This window comes from Biomphalaria glabrata, chromosome 3, assembly GCF_947242115.1.
Source record: "Biomphalaria glabrata chromosome 3, xgBioGlab47.1, whole genome shotgun sequence".
NCBI classification, from domain to species: domain Eukaryota; kingdom Metazoa; phylum Mollusca; class Gastropoda; family Planorbidae; genus Biomphalaria; species Biomphalaria glabrata.
The window spans coordinates 16,690,713-16,707,981 of record NC_074713.1 but is presented as its reverse complement, the minus strand read 5'-3'; the positions used below and the strand labels follow the sequence as shown (position 1 = coordinate 16,707,981).

The 17,269-nt window shown below is 31.7% G+C and overlaps 1 protein-coding gene across 2 annotated transcripts; it reads right to left on the bottom strand.

Annotated features, from left to right (window-relative positions):
* Positions 1-230: 230 nt before the first annotated feature.
* On the bottom strand, positions 231-17,221 carry LOC106073924 (uncharacterized). 2 transcript variants are annotated; one of them, XM_056023706.1, is made up of 15 exons: positions 16,870-17,221; positions 16,059-16,310; positions 10,770-14,650; positions 10,311-10,409; positions 10,030-10,155; positions 9,670-9,743; positions 9,406-9,510; positions 8,818-8,887; positions 8,580-8,669; positions 7,550-7,684; positions 7,188-7,318; positions 7,030-7,053; positions 6,864-6,942; positions 4,303-4,460; positions 231-2,827 (listed from the first exon to the last, which is right to left on the bottom strand). In XM_056023706.1, exons 2-15 carry the CDS (start codon positions 16,271-16,273, stop codon positions 2,780-2,782), a joined length of 5,235 nt encoding a protein of 1,744 aa, XP_055879681.1. In that variant the 5' UTR covers positions 16,274-16,310; positions 16,870-17,221; the 3' UTR covers positions 231-2,779. The 2 variants fall into 2 exon arrangements, with proteins under 2 accessions (XP_055879681.1, XP_055879680.1); XM_056023705.1 differs by having other exon boundaries at positions 16,059-17,221.
* Positions 17,222-17,269: the final 48 nt, after the last annotated feature.

Below are 17,269 nucleotides of genomic sequence, written 5' to 3'. Positions count from 1 at the left end.
AAGTTAAATGTTGCAACATCTTTATGTATTTTCACAATTTATATAGTTTGTTTCAAGTCTTGACTAGATATTTGACCTTAATATTTTTGATGTGTGCAAGTTTGTCTTTTCGCTTAGGGAAATATTTTTTTTTTTTCTGTTCATTTGATAATAATGAAATGAAGACACATTTATTTTGTCATTTATTTTTTCATGACCTGGAAATGAAGATAAAACAAACAATAACTTGGTTAAGTCATCCGCAAAATTTAATATTTTGTAGGGCTTCATCTGGTGGAATTAGAATGTTAACTTTGCTTGTAAATTTAGCTTAAAAACTGACACCTATTTCCAGTATTGATCACAATGGCAGAAAAAATCACAGATATTTATGAGTGAGTCTGTATATCAACAATATTTTCAACCAACAGAATTTGTTTTTAACTTAAAAAAAATGCAATCCACAAACAAATCAAAAACTTAATGTATATAAATAATTACAGTCAAATACAAATAATAAAAAAATATGAACCATTGCAAAATAAATATCCATATATTTCATCTAATAAGTCAACATATCATGACTGAAATAAATTTGATGTCTATGGGCCATTACTGAAGAATATGCCAGCATGTAAGTATGGTTAAAAATGTGAATTATTTTTCTAAGCTTTAAATTTAGAAGTTTTAAAAGCAAATATAGCTCTGCATTTAGATTACTAACAAAAATAATAAGCTAGATGAAACTGCCCTGCAAAAAAAAAATAAAAAAATTTTGACATTTTGCTAAGTCAATTAATATCAATTAATTATCTTTAGTAAGGAAACAAAAATCCAACTACAACATTGCAATGGTTATGTAACATTGCAACTGAAAAAAATATGAAAAAATCATTGCAAGTTTATAGTTTCTTATTTAATGTTTAGATATTCCATATTTTTACATCCACCAAAACAACTGGAACTTAAAGAACATGATAGTTATCTAGTGAATTTCTACATAACTTTGTAATATAAATTTCATTCATTACTAATTTCTCGATCATATGTAAACATAAAGTTCTACATAAATTTCCTATACTAATTCATTTCTCAATTATGTTAAAAAACAAACAAAAGATGTATTTTACATAAGCAAGCAACAGAGATAAATTATTCTATCCACATACATGAATAATTTTTAAATGCTTTTTGTATTTCTAGTTTACAAAAGAAACCAACAAAGGCAGTTTAATAGGATATTTTATGAAAAGATTTTCCATCAAACAATTTTTTATTTTAACTTTTAAAATTTAGTTTTTATCTCAAAAACTCTAGTGTGTAAATGGTGTAGAAATCAAGGTCTCAAGAGAAGTATAACAGGAAGTTTACTTTTACAATGGCTTCTTGAAAATTTAAGATTCTACACAGAACTACAAACATGTGAATGGAATTAATTAGACATTTGAAGTTTATATGCATGAGAACTTCTCGATTGAAAATCTATACATAGAGGAGATGAAATTGTTTCAAGGTCCACAAATCAGTTGGTTCTGTCAAGTCTACTTTAGTGAATTTATTATTGACTTTGGATTGAGATGTGTATTTCTGCATGATACTGGTATATAGTGAGTGTTCAATCTTTTCTTTATTTTAATTTAATTTTTATTTAATTTATAAGATGAATTCTGTCAGTTCTCCCACTAAACAAGTATCTCCAGCAGACTTTAGACATTTGTTTATCAGATTGAACGTATGAAAATACCAAGATGTATTTACCATTTGTAAGATAGTTCTAGGTTTTTGTCAGTATAGTAACTTTGTTTTTTATATGGACTCTTTTGCACAATATTTTTGAATATTTGATTTACAATGTATTGAAATATAGCAATAAAAAAATGATACCATTTAAAAAAAGGGTGCCCCATGCACGTCCCTTGTACTCAAACATGCACACAATCATGATGGCTCTCTACACAAAAACTGCATCAATCTGAAAAAAGCCTTTTTTTTTCAATTGTAGAAGATCATAACACAAAAAAATACTCATTATATTTTTTTAATAATATCCAGAGCTTCTGGAAGAGAGGAATTGAGCCTCTGAAGCCCTAAGTCACATGGTTTGCTCATCTAGAAAATAAATGATACACAATACCATACACAACACATGAAATAAAAAAAATATAGCACCTCCCTGGATGTATAAAATAATTAAATATTATATTCAAACATAATAAAATAATAAAACTTGCTTGTCAATAAATAGTCAATAAATATTTACAAAGAAATAAAAAAGAAAATTGTTCACTTTACTGATTATAAAAAATCTCTTGATAATTTAAACAGTTTGACAACTGCTGTACTTGTAGCATATTGTTTGAGCTATAAATAAACAAATATACAATCTCTACAGTTGTGATATTAATGTTCAACATCAACTAAGATACATCATTAAGTTTCCAGTCTAGACTCTCTTGTAACTTAGTGATAAACAGGTCAAGTTTATAGTACTAACAGCGCACTGGACTAGCACAGATAGGGTCTGAAATGTCCTACAGACTACACGCTCTTAGAGAAAGCAACTAGTTGATAAAATGGTAAACTTTAAAGTACGACCAGCGCAATGAATTAGCTGAACTAGCCTATGTAAGCCTGCTGTTCCAATCTGATGTCTGTAAATAAGAATCTGAAATGTCCTCCAATCACTCTGATAGTTTGGCAGTGGAGCTCCATGATCAGAAAGAGAAGTCCGAATTTTTTTTGCTGTTCTTGTATTTTTCAAGTCACCAACTGCTTAAATCATCTATGATCTTCATGTAATTCAAATATTTATTTTCTGAGAAAGTTTTGACAACTTGGGATAACATCTCTGAAAGAAAAAAAAAGTAAATTATTATAGAATACATTTTTAAAAGTTTCAACATACAATGATGATTTGGAATTATTTCTATTTTTCATGAAATAGATCATTTTTCATTTCCCATCTTTCAACTATTAAAACACTCTATAGTAGTTGATTCATAATTTTATTTATTGCCATGAAAATAGCATATCCATTCAACTTTCAATATATGCAGCCATTTTTTGTTCTAATTAAGATTAGATTTACATTCTAATCTAATTATTGATGCTTCTTACAAAATCTCAAAAAGATTTTTTTAATAGATGATTTGTACTAAATTTGAATAAATATGATTAGATCTACTCTTACAATAATCACTGGTTTTAGGCAGGCAACACCATTTCAGTCTTTAAAACCATTTACAGTACATTAAATGAAATTTTAATCAAAGCTAACATTTTATATGTACCTATTAATTTTATTACATACAAAAGAAAAAAAACAGAACTGTGTGTTAATAATTTAGTGGGAAGGAAGCATGGTCAAAAGGCTAAGTACGCTAGAACTTGGCTTGGCAATGAAAAGGCTTGAGGTTCGATACCAGAATCCGGCAGAGTTGTGTTCACTGAGCACCAAAATGCAGCATGGAAAACCTTCTCCCAGACATCCCCTCCTCACTTGTCCACAAATGAGATTGGACCATAGTGCTCTGAGCATGCTATAAGCATGAAAGTAGCGCTAAACAAAAGCTATAATTTAATTAATTTTTAAAAATTTTCTTTTTTTACAAAAAAAAAGGGCAGCAGAACCTGCTTTGAGCTGACTTAACTTTCTTGGAAACAATACAATATCTTGAACATGTTTTTAGTAAAAATAAAGTTTACTTCTAAACACCTAAAGCAGTATTTCTTAAACTGTGTTCCGCGGAACACTAGGCTTGAATAGGTGTTTATGAACTACTGGAATACCTGACTAGTAGACTACCAATGTGAATAATTTCTAAAAAATAAATAAGCAAAGTGATCACCTAAATACTCACAATGTGCAAAGTGTTCCTTTAAAGAAAAAGATTGGGAAACACTGACCCAAAAGTTCAAGTTCATTTCATTTTGGGAAGGTGTTAAATGACAAGGACAAGCATCAAATAACTTTATTTTCTTCAAGACCGTTTAGATTTCCATGAATGTTGGAGCCCCCCCCCCCCTTTTTCTCCCCAACACACATACACAAGCCTTTGCTAATATTCCAATGCTCAAGAACTGCTGCAGCAACCAAGTGATTTATTTCTGTGCAACAACGACCCAAGAGCTTTTAGTAGGTTCTGTTTAAACTGTGATACCATGACAAGCAAAATGACAAACCAATTATCTTGTTATTAAATTTAAATTAAGAAGATAAAAAAAAAGATATGTACCATGCATTACTAAGTGAAGTTACAATGACTAAATTAGCTAACAGGTAAGTTTAGATAATGTCAATAAATAAAATGATTTTAAACTTACTTTGTAAGGCGACTCATCATCTAGAGTCACAAGATCTACTAAAGGTGCAATAGAGGGTCTACCATGGGCACATTGAAATGGAAGATCGCAAAGAGCAAGGGAAGACAACAAATCCTGACACTCTTTTGTAGACAAGCTATCTCCAAACTTAACAGCCCCTGAAATATAAACAAAACATTACAACTTACGACACTCTTTTGAAGACAACCTATCTTCAAACATAACAGAATATAAGAAATAAAATTGAGAACTTATTCTATTGTATGATATTTTATAGTTCACCTAAGCATAGATATATGTTAAGCCAATTGCAGTTAAGTTTTTGCTTTTCAATATTTGAAATTTTTCTTAACATCTTGCTTATATATATGTGTGTGTGTGTACATAATTAATCTTTATTACATTCTGACCCTTTCGGAAGAAGTTTATTGTTTATTGTAGACTCCCCGCCCTTGCTAGCAAGGGGGGCTTGGGGAGCTCGCAACGCTCCCTCAGCGCGGGGCGCCAAGCACTATTTCTGGTATTGAAAGCCAACAAAATGCATATTCTGAGGTATCAACAGTGCATTATCTTGGTATTAAAATGTTTTATTTCAAAAACCTAATGTGCTATTCTTACTGACTTAGACCCGCTCGCACCGTTCGGCGCATTTTCCGGCAAGCTGTTTCCGCAACTCTTATTTTGCGTAATTCATTTTGTCAGAGAACATGTCCCGCAAAGCCTCTGTCACAACCTTACTAAGAATTCGACGCCCAGTTCGGCATATGCTTTCTTTGATATAGACCCAATCTCTATAACTGACTCCTAAAATCTGTCTTAGCCATCTTTGTTGAGCCACATTTAGTGTTTTTCAATTTCGGTAGAAGACTATTCACACTTTATTAGTGGAGCCCAAGCCACTGGTAGAAATTTGTAACCTTTCTTGACTACGCTCTTGGAATTACATGCCTATATTTGGCTATAGATTTTATATCGAAAAGGAAAGTTTTATCGTCAAATCATCTGTTGAGGGGTTTTAAACTAAAAAATCTCTGGAGTTTTTTTTGTTTTTTTTAAATTCAAAACCCCATTTAGCTACGGTCATAGAATTTGGTGATTGTAGTTTGCTTTAAAATAATATTGAATAGAGAGGTTTTCAACTCTAAACGCTCTGTAGGGGAATTTTAAACTCAAAACCATCTGGAGGGGTTTTAAACTTTAAAGAAAAAGCCATCTGGAGGAGGGGGATTTAAACTCAAAACCACTTTGGCTACGCTCATAGATTTTATAGTGTGTAATTTGCTTTTTTTTATATTGAAGAGGTACTTTTAACTTGAAACCCCAACTGGAGGAGGCGGGGGTTTAAACTCAAAACCCCTTTGGCTACACTCATAGAATTTTGAGTGTGTGATTTGCTTTTTTTTTTATACTGAAGAGGGGGTTTATCGTAAATTTTGGAGGGGGTTTTAAAATCAAAATCTTCCTTAACTGTGCAGTTGGAATTTGGGGATTGTTGTTTGCATTTTTTTGTTTTGTTTTATAGAAGAGGGGGATTTAACTGAAAAAACCTCTGGTAGGGGGTTTAAAACTCAAAACCCCCTGTAGGGGGTTTTAAACTCAAAGCCCCTGGTAGGGGGTTTTTAACTCAAAACCCCCTGGTAGAAGGATTTGTATCTCAAAACCCCCTGATAGGGGTTTTTTAAATCTCAAAACCCCCTGGTAGGGGGTTTTAAACTCAAAACCACCTGGTAGAGGGATTTGTATCTCAAAACCCCCTGATAGGGTTTTTTTAAATCTCAAAACCCCCTGGTAGAGGGTTTTAAACTCAAAAACCCCTGGTAGAGGGATTTGTATCTCAAAACCCCCTGATAGGGGTTTTTTAAATCTCAAAACCCCCTGGTAGGGTGTTTTTAACTCAAAACCCCCTCGGCTGTGCTGTGGTAAGTGAGGATTTAGTATTAAAATCTCACCTAATATAAACAAAATGAAAGCAAAAATCAGTCACTTAATGCCGAACCCCAAAACCCCCCCACCCCTTCTGGCTACGCCCATGGGTCCAACAGAAGTTCTTCAAATGATAGGAATGATGGTAAGCTTTTTTTTTTTTTTTTACTATGTAACGTGTTTAGCTAATAACAAGTATATCATTTTAAAAACTTTGATTAATGAATAGAAAAGCAGCTTTTAAATACTTTTTGTTAGTACAATTGCCACAGGCGCCACTAAACAAAAGTTGGAATGACATTTCAATATTAAATGTTAACAGATTGAATAGTTATTAAATGATCACATACAAGTGAGGTCTGTATACGCAAATTTGACTGTACTTATAAGAAAAGACCTACACTTTTAGCTTCCACATAGTAAATACTAGAGATAGTAAATCTTTCCAGGAGAAGAATGTTATTTTAAGTTTGTATATATTTTTTTTACATTTAAATTTGAATACAAATTCATAAAAATGTCGTTTTGTTTTCCTCAGAATAAAAAATATTACAAAGACCAACACATACGTTGATGCAATAAGTAAGATCAAGGAATAAATCTATGTATAAGTAAGTTACCTTATAAAAGTCTCTTACCATGACAAGCCTGAGAGCACAAAACTCTATGAAGTGAAAGAGGCAGACGTCCACCAGCTCCATTTGTTGACTTTAAAAGCTAAAGATAAATAACATTTTTAAATTAAAAAAACATTTAGCAAATGTCACAATAAAAGTCTATTTCTTTATTTAAAAAATAACTCACCTGAATGTGTTCAGAGATTAAAATCTGATGACAGAAACAGGAGAGTATTATTAGTTATGAAACAAGCAGATATAAATTAGAAGAACATTCAATGCACAACTAAAAGACAACAGCAAAGAACTTGCATAATTATACAAGTTGTCTTGCAGAGAAAGTACCTGTATTTTTTCCAGAATCGGCTGTTGTTTTAATCTTTTTTTTTCTGTGGGATATTTTTCAGCCAAGCAGCTTGGCACAGACTTGATATAGATTTGGTCTCTACAGGTATCATCTGGTAAGAAATGAATTCCTGGGAAGATGATTAGTTAAAAATCATACAAATTTTATATCAATGCTAACTAAGACAATCATATGAACTTAACAAGATTTTGAACAAAAAAGAAAAAAAAAAAAAGAAAATGTTGAATGAAAGTGAAATTAATTGAGACATTTATGATAATGTCAAAGTAACTAATAAAGCTATGTTTTAAACTCTTTTTTTTGTAACAGTGTTAACGAAAACATCTACTGACATTATTACCTATTCTGTTAAACTCTTGGTAGAATGTCTTCATAATCCTGAGGTCATCTCTATCTATTAACATCAATATTGGCTCTGGAAGGGCGGACATTTTAACTTGGTCTGTTATGCCACCATCAACTACTTCATAGGCCTCTAAATTTATTAAATAATAAACACTGATAATATAATATGATATGAAATGTTTAATGTTTATAACCAAATAAAGGTGATTCTAATGAGATTAAAATTAAATTAAAATTATGGCTTTTACATAGCCCTTCTTTCATGCTTAGAGCATGCTCAGAGCGCTATGGTCCAATCTCATTTGTGGACCAGTAGGGAGAGGGGGTATCTGGGAGAAGGTTTTTCCATGCTGCCTTTAGACGCTAAGTAAAAACAACTCTGCTTAAGTCAGGTGTCGAACCTCAAGCCCCCTTCAAAGGTAGCCAAGCCAAGTCAAGCGTACTTGGTCTCTCGACCACGCTTCCCACTATAATTAATTAAGATTAATTAGTTATGAATTAAACAGCATTAACTAGTACACTTGCATTTAATTGTAAAATATTATTTCCAGCTATTACTTAAAAAAGTACACTTACCTCCTAATTAGTATTGAAAATCTAGTCTAAATAATTTAGCCACAGAAGGCTACATGAACTTCTTTCATTTTTACACTTGTTGCAAGAAGCAACCTAAAGGGTCTAAACTACTTAGATATCAATTTCTCATTATTTGCTAATTGTCATTACAATCAAAGAATAAATTTGGGAAACCATTCAGTTCTTTGATATAAAGTAAAGTTTCATGTCTTAAAGTCATAATGATTCAGAAAGTAAATAAAATTAAGTTTATTAATACAGAGGTCCAGCAAATAAATATTCCAACTTTATTTTCAAATTTACATATCAGGATATGAACAAATGGCATAATGATGAGATTTGTAGGTAATAAATGCAAACTACTTGAGGATTTATTTTTGTACATAGCTAGTTGCTATATTACAATGCAAACAACAAACCATATCATTAATTGTATACAAAAAACTGACCTTGAGTAAGTTGTTCCAAACGTACACGTTCATGAACTGCATGTTGATCAAAAAGAACTAACATGCTATTATCTTCAACACTCAGCTTGACTACAAAAAAAAATGTGTTTAAAAATTAAACAATCTATTGCTTTTTTCTGTGTGTATTACTTTGATAATAGTGTTTAAGGGAGATAATGAATTTTATTTTCAAGTAGAATCCTAAAAAGAATGAAGGATAAAAAGAAATCTCAATTACCTTTAGAAGGTGCTGTTGCTTTAGTGTTAATAAGACATGCAATAAACTTTCTATCAAGTTGACCAACAACCTACATGAAAGAAAAAAAATCATTTTCACAATTAAAAAAAAAAAGTAAAACAAAGATTTAACATTTATATTCTGATTATTATTAATATCAGCAGGTTTCTGAATGAGACAGCTGGAGATTTATTACAAAGGCTACTGAATACACATTTGAGACCAAAAGGTAATGTACAGTTGAGGACAGATGTAGACAGCAGAAAGAGACCCTAAATTGGCCACCGGCAGACAAGGGTTATGTCTGCGCTGGATGTGGAAAAATATGTAGATCACAGCTAGGACTGCGAAGTCACATGAAATTCTGCACTCCTCCTTAATCTTTAGACTAGAAGACAAGCCTTATTATTATTATTAATATTAAAATTCACTCAAGTCCACTTTGTAGACATCTGACAGAGTGGGTAAATGAGTGCTGTCTTTAGGAACTTAGGAAAGACAACTCAGTTCCTGTCAAATAAAAAAAACTCATCTACATTATAAAGTATACTTGAGGAATACAAAGCTATGAATATTTTGTCAACAAACCTTAACATTTTTCAACATGTCCTTAGTAAACTCAATCATATTGAGTGAATTGAAACAAGACCTTGCAATCTGGCCAGTAGGGCAAGTCTCTACATTCAGAGTGGGCTAGTAAAGTAAAAAAAAAAAAAAATTTAATTTTTAATCAAATTCTATAATAAGCTTTCAGGTATATGTGACTCTTGTATTAACAAATAGAATAAATTTCACTTTATACAATATTAGCAAATGAACAATATATAGGAAAAGCTAAACAGTCTATCTTACTGATTTGTAGTTGAAGAAAACTGGATTTTTCCACTGTGTTATGACTTCAGAAATTTCAATGACCTGATTTTTTTCTGCAAAATTATAGAAAATCTCAATTAGTTTAACATAAAATTTCAATCTATAAAAATACATTCTTACCTTATAATTTAAAGATATATTCAAATGTTAATACTGTAAATTAAAAAAAATAAAATAATATTCTATAAAAACATACTAGGGTTATTCAGAGTCAACTGATTTTGTTTAAATTTGAGAGTAAAAAATTATAAAAGGTGTTGGTATTTAATTCAAATAGAAAAAATAGTTCAAAGGTCAAATATTAATGAGTTGTAAGGTTGAGCTCTATTAATAGCTCACCACATGTAGGTTTTTCTCCTTCCTTCCATTTTGAATCAGCTTCAGTCTGTTCCTGGTCAATGTAGTCAGAAACAATACTTTGCAGGCATTCTTTCTGGCTACCAGAAAGTTGGCCAGTCATAGCTTCTGAAAGGTTTTAATGATTTGATTCATAAGGTCATGCAAATGTAGATTATTTAGGGTGAAAAATTATGATGCATTATGTTAATTTTCAACCCAAAGATACTGTACTTTAATAAATTCAATAAATGTATTATTTTTGTTCTCAAGACAGAGTTTACCATTCTTGTTGCCAGCTGGAGGTTCATGGAGAGTTAAATCTGACCACTGACTTTCACTGATAGTGTTGCCTGATTTAATGTTGACATACATTTTTTGACCTGACAAATGTATACCAAAAAAAAAAAAAGAATATTCAATAGTATTATAAAACATAGTCACCAGAAAAAAATTCAATTTTTATTTCATACATCATAAATTATTTTTAATCTTCCAAAGAAACCAGTGAACAACTGATTAAAAAATAAAAAAAAGCTTAAATAAAATTATTTAACACTTATGTATAAAAATTAGCACAATAAAAAGGATTTAATATTTTGTTATTGGTATAATAAGATTATACATGTAGGTTCTTATTAACCATAAGTATTGTTACAGTATTACAATAAAAAAACAATTAAGCAGGTTTTTGTAAAAGAAAAAAAAAGTGAGATAAATTGATAAGGATTCATTCTACTAACCACTAACATCATCTGTTAGCTCCTTCCAATGACAATCTTCTATCCCATGAGAAGTCTTATTTACATAGTCTTGATCTATAGAAAATATAGCCTCAGTGTTCTGTGAAGGTACATTTGGTAACAGTGTAGTCTCAACTGACATGACTTCTGCTACAGAGTTTTGTTTGAAGCAGCTGTAATCATAACTTTCTGAGGCCGATGTAATGCCAGGGGTCTCTTCTACAATCACCAAAGCTTTGGATCTCAGTGATCTAAGAGTGCTCAGTGGCTGGGGAAGGCTATGACGGTCATTGCTAATACATATATCTAACTGAGCCTTGACTTGAGATAATGATCTCCCAATCTCAGTAGATTCATTTATGGTACATTTTGTATTACTAACATCAAAAACTTGGTTATCATTGATAGCCTGTGCTGGGTTGAGATTTGTAAGTTGCACATTTTGTGCTAAGGTGTGCTCATTGTTCTGTTTTATTAAAGTTTGATCAGTAGCATCTTTTAATACATTTTCTGTTGGTTCATTCACTGTATCTATATTTGTGACATATTTGTCTGGCATTAATTCTTTTAGTGTGTTCTGAAAGACAAAACTTTTATTGGCCAAAAATGGCTCTTCCGTTTCATTAATTATTGATCCAGTGACATAATTTTCATTGGTAGACTGGTTTGCACTAAAATTAGATGTGCTGGCAGGCTTTTGATAATTATTTAGTGATTCTTGAATGCACATGTTCATTTCTATTACAATAGTTGGAGAAGAATGCATCAAATTAATTTGTGAAGCTTGATCATTAGTAGTCTTGAGTGCATGAAAGTTAGAAATATCACAGACTGGCAGAGAGAGGTTGGCATCATGGGGTATTTGATGACTATTACTAAGATCTTTCACTTTTGGCAAATTAACCACTTCTTCAATTTCATTAACTTTGTCTTTATTTTCAATGGACTTACAAAAACAATGTGGCAATGAAAGTTTCTTACCACTGTCTGTCTCCAAAGTCTCATTGCAAGTGGTTTTAGGATTATCTGTTATAGAAGGAGCACAGGATTTAGTTTTATCATTAAAAGATACATGGCTAGAATGTATGGAACTTCTTTCTGGTACTAATAACCTTGAGGTTTTTTCTGCTTTGAAACTTTGTTTATGCACTGTAAAGTTGGGAATTTGAAAATAATCCTTTGTAGAAATTGTTTCTTTTAAAAAGTGCAAACAGTTTTCAGGATTTTTGACACATTCAGGTGAACTTTCTATATTGACTTCATCATTACTATAAAAATTTTGTTTTTGAATGTCTAATTTTTTGTTTAGGTCAAGGTCATTATACTGTAAATAAATGTCCCTGTTTTTTGAGTCAATATTTTTAAAGTTACTTTTTTGTAAATGTGTGCATCCAAATCTATCAGTAAGATGTTGTTCTGAATAAATCCTATTTGAAAAGGACACAGCATCTTCTATTGAAGAAACTACCTCATCCTGTTTTGTTAGTCTGTCCAAGTGTTGAGATGTGGATGAGGAACAATGTGAATCTATCATTTCTTTCAATGAGGGTAAAGCCACAGTGGCACAAGAACACTTGCTAGAGTTAGTCTTGTGTTCAGATTCAGTCAGAGACACTGACTCTGTAAGAACATCCAAAGTTCTTTCAGATGCTTTACTTACTGTGCCAACAACTGAACTATGAGGGTAACAAGAGCTTAACTGAACACTGTATGGAGGACGGCTTATATGATTGTAATGTAATTTTTTTATTTTGCTGAATTGAGAATCGTCTGATCTATCATCTTGGTATCTTTTGATTTTTACAGCAGCTTCCATATCTTCAGTGTAACAGTTCTCTTCAGTTTTCGTCAAATTGTTTTGGTTGACAGGTCTCCTTTTCTCAAAAGAAAATTGTTTAATTAAACTTGTGTTTCTGTCTGTTTCTGATGGTGCAGTTGTAATAGAACGACCTTTAGCAACATTCTCACCCTTCATCAATCTGGCTAATTTTGTTGCACGAGTTACGTTCTCATCTTTAGATCTCTTCAAATTAATGTTTCTGTCACTCTGGCCAAGTGATCTACTTTCTAAAAAAGCATTTAACATTGTGGAACCCTGTGGCTCACAGAATTCTGGTAATGTTAAATTGATCATGGTTTTATCTCTGTCTAATGCTAGATCTTGACTAATAACTGAAGAATCTGGAAGTATTTTTCGAACTGGTGTTTTATACAGGTCTCCAAGACTTTGAACAGCTTTCTTTGTAGATGCACGAAGCTTCTGCAATGTACTGGTGCTTGCCTTTGCAGATTGTAGGGCGTTATTTGCAGAAGTGTTTCCCCGTAGCTTCTGCAAAGTTGATGAGTATTTACTTGATACACTAAAGACAACTTTCTGCACAGGTTTTTTTAGCACCTTATCCTCCTTCATTATGATACTTTCATTTTCTTCAGTAGTACTTACAATAAATGGTGTTTCAGAATCACTAGTTTGATGCAGCTCCAAACTGTTATATGGTTCTATGCACTCATTACAAGATTCTAAATGTTCTTTATAAATAATTGCATGACCTCTTTCTGTATTTTTAGGTGGCAAAAAGTTTATTTCTTGTGCACTAAAATTATTTTTATTGTGTGTAACAATCTGATTTATTTTCAGCATATTTTTATTGTTATCATCATGTTGTAATAAATTTTCTATTCCTGATTTTAGGGAGCAAACTTTGTCATCATCAGAAACTGATTTTAAAGAAGTTTTAAGAAGCTCTTCTTCGCAGCTGGTGTCAACTGCCTTTGACTTTTGATCTATTCCAACACAACATTTATCTTTAGCTGGTTTCAATGGTACAATTTCTGCAGTCAACAATTTTAATTTTTCTGTCTGCAAATCTTTAGACTCAGAGTTATTGCCCTCATTTTTCCTAATAAATCTATCTAGCTGACTAAAGTAACTATCAGATGATTCATAACATTCTTCACTGCTGCTATCATTACCATTCTCTCTGTCATCATTCAAAATAGATGAGAAATCTGATATTGACAACAGATTTTCTTTTCTTAAGAACCCATAAAGCATATCTTGAAGTAGGTGAATCAGTTTAGGCCAATTAGTAAACTCAACAAGAGTCTTTTGTGGGTCAAAGGTAATGTCATAACTATAAAAGGGACATTCGACATTGATTGCAAAAATAGCAAACCTATCACTCTGCTTTGTAGGACTAACAGAGTTAATAGTGCCATTTTGAAAGAGACTATCTGTTGCATCCATCAATCCTTTTTTTCTTAATATCAATGATCGAGAAAATATTTTATTGACCTGGTGGTGAATGCTTGACTTAAGAACAAGCCTCTTATTGACAAAGACAAATTGCAAATCTTTACGACTATAACTGTCAGTGCTAACTATACCAGAAAGTTTAAACTCATCCTGTTCTATTGAAACCTCTGACATGTTTCTTGATTTTGCAACAGGAAATATGGTGGAAAATGCTGCTGCTAACCCGTTACATTTATGAGTTTGAAGAATGACATGACCAATGGAGTCATCTCTCAAACTAAAGCTTATCTGAGGCCACATAATGGCTATTCCAGCCAAGCGATATCTAATCCTTTCCATTTCAAGGCCTTCCTTGAAACACTTTCTGCGAACTGGTAAATTGTAAAATAAATTATGAACTGTAACTGTGGTACCATGAGATGGGCGAGGCACAGAGGACTGTGAGATACCCACAGCTTTGCCTTCTTTAAAATATTTACAATAAGTGATTCCAGAAGACCGAGGTCTGGAGACAATCTCTAAAAATGTTGCTGCAGCTTGAAGACTTGCTATAGCTTCTCCACGATAACCAAAGTATTTGAGATTCAGTAAATCATCTAAGCCTTTACACTTACTAGTAGCATACCTGAAATCAGAAACAAAAATTTTTGGAGGAAGACATTTTATATTTCATTTTATTTTAATCACTATGCAAATGCTAGGAAAGCATGATTCCTTCCTCTCATCAACCAATAAATTCATTTCATCTTGCAAAGCTTGTAGATCAAAATATTGTCAAACAAAAATAATTGTGGGATAATAAAGTTAGCTATGTAAAGAAAAGAACCCAGTTCAGATTGTTGGTCTGATGGCTAAGACTAAAAAGATGCACTTTTTTCTCCCTCGTAATTATAGCTGCTTCATTTTATAGCTTATAAATCTAGAAAGCAATTTTTAAGACTTAGTTCCTATGATTTACAGATGTACAATATAAATAGAGGAATTATGGTGTCAGCCAGACAGGTAGACATGGTATCATTTTCTCCCATAGAAAGTCTCTTCAACATTTGTAATTGTTCTAAAACTATCATAGTTTGCATTTAATAATAAAATTAATATGCTTTTATGTGTTTAACAAGGGTGCTCAATCAAATAATGAATCACAAAATCACATTATTTAAAGTGTTGACTTGTTTTTATTGGATTTAAGTTGCATCACTTCAGTGAACATTTAATCAGATCTGACAGTGTGCTATTTTTTTGAGAAATAATAATAACATAATAATTTAACTCCCACACAATAAAGATTTTAAAATACTCATTAATTCAAAATTTAAAAAAGAGTTCGGAAAAAATGTGACTCATAGTATAGGTGAGTGGCATCATAATATTTGCTTTGATCGTATTCAGGAAGCCCAATTTTCTATAAATGAAACCATTGTTACTTAATGATTCCCAAAAATCAATAGTGAGTCCTTTCTTTTCACGTACAGTTAAAAAAATCCATTTCATTGAGAACTAGCAGCACTTTTACTATTACCTTTTATAGGGAGCAAAGCATTTTGAATCTGATCAACACCCTAACACCAATAGAGACAAATCTGTTATAAAAATGTCAGTTGAATCATAGTTATATGGCTATTTTCTAAGGGTCCAAGTTTGTACAAAGTTTTTACAGCTGCATTTCTAACTCTCAGTTGAAAGGAGAATTTTAGAACTGTGAAGTAAATAAGTTGGTCAAACTAACAAACATAATATGGGAAGGTCTTAAAAATGGTTTTAAGGATGCACTAAACCAAAGACTGTTGCAACAGATTCTACATACTCTACATTTTTATTTAGAAATAATGTGAAGACTGATTAGTGGGCCAGATTCTAAGCCTGGCCAGTGGGCAGGACATGTAGCAGCACTTGTCAAAACTTGTGTGTATTGTCATTTTGAAATATTTGTTGTAGGCCTACTGCATATTACCTAGATCTATTTAATAACCTAATTATTATGGGAGCAAAGGATTATTTATTATAGGCTAAAAATAATTATAAGAAGTCAAAACCTTTCTCCTAAAAGAGGCAGCTGATCTTTAGAAATTCCTGCACCATTATCTACAACTTGAATCTTGAAACATTCCAGATCAACTCGCACAGCTATGGTGGATGCTCCAGCATCAACGGCATTCAACACAAGTTCTTCAATGGCTTGAGCACAACTGGTAAGAGCCACACCAGTTCTTAGTAAAGATTTCACATCATCAGAAAGGTGGCGAATCATTTTGCTTGTTTTCCTTGATTGTCACTGAATGTGTTAACTGAGAATGAGGATCATGATAACACTAACAATAACATCACTAACAACATTATGATCATAATGAAAGCAAAATAAATTTAAAATTTGTAGATAGTATAGAGTCAGTATAGACTATATACTGACTATACTATAATACTAATAGAATATACCACTATAATATAGAATAAAGATCTAGATTCCCTAGATTAGTCTAGATTCTAGATAGTAATAGAGTCTAGTTAGTAGTAGATAATAGATTGACTAGATGAGATCTAATTCTAGATCTTGTGCCACTGCCATCATGGTGCACTGTGAGTGTGACTGTGGATGATCTGGGCAATTCTCGTGAAATGTCTACTCTAACTAATCCTCTCTATTATAATTATTACTTATACTAGATCTAGATTCTATTTCTCGTCTAGCTAGCTATACACTGTGACTGTGCACTGACTGACACTATAATTATAATAGACTTGATTCTTGATCTAGAATTAGTAATTAGAGTAGTCAGTAGATCTAGATCTATATAAGATTTAATAGATCTATCTATTATATCTATACTACTGTTTGTCTAGGGCTACCCTATCAATTGTAGATCTAGATCTAACTATCATCTATAAAATAAGGCCTATACTAGGTCTATACTATATCTGTGTAGTACATACTGCCTATCTATACTATAGACTATACTCTATAGCCTGGCCTATATATATAAAAACTAGGGGCCTTTGATGGGAAGTTTTACCGTATAATCTATGATCTTATCTAATAATAATGATAAATATGATCTTATCTAATAATAATGATAAATAATCTATCTATATAGATATATAGATAGATTATTATAGATCTAGTCTCTAGATCTATCAGATCTAGATTTAGATCTAGAAAAAGAATCTAGATCTAGTACTTAAAAACTATTTATTAACTTATTCATTGGGATTATGAACAGCTTGGGAAAATTTTTTATAAATTTTATAA

Excerpts from the sequence above, each read along its gene's own strand:
- LOC106073924 (XM_056023705.1), bottom strand. The coding sequence starts at position 16,273 with ATGATTCGCCACCTTTCTGATGATGTGAAATCTTTACTAAGAACTGGT. Across the intron at positions 8,670-8,817 it reads AGCAACAGCACCTTCTAAAG|TCAAGCTGAGTGTTGAAGAT; the intron begins GTAATTGAGATT and ends TTTTTTTTGTAG. Across the intron at positions 7,685-8,579 it reads TTTGGAACAACTTACTCAAG|AGGCCTATGAAGTAGTTGAT; the intron begins GTCAGTTTTTTG and ends TAATAAATTTAG.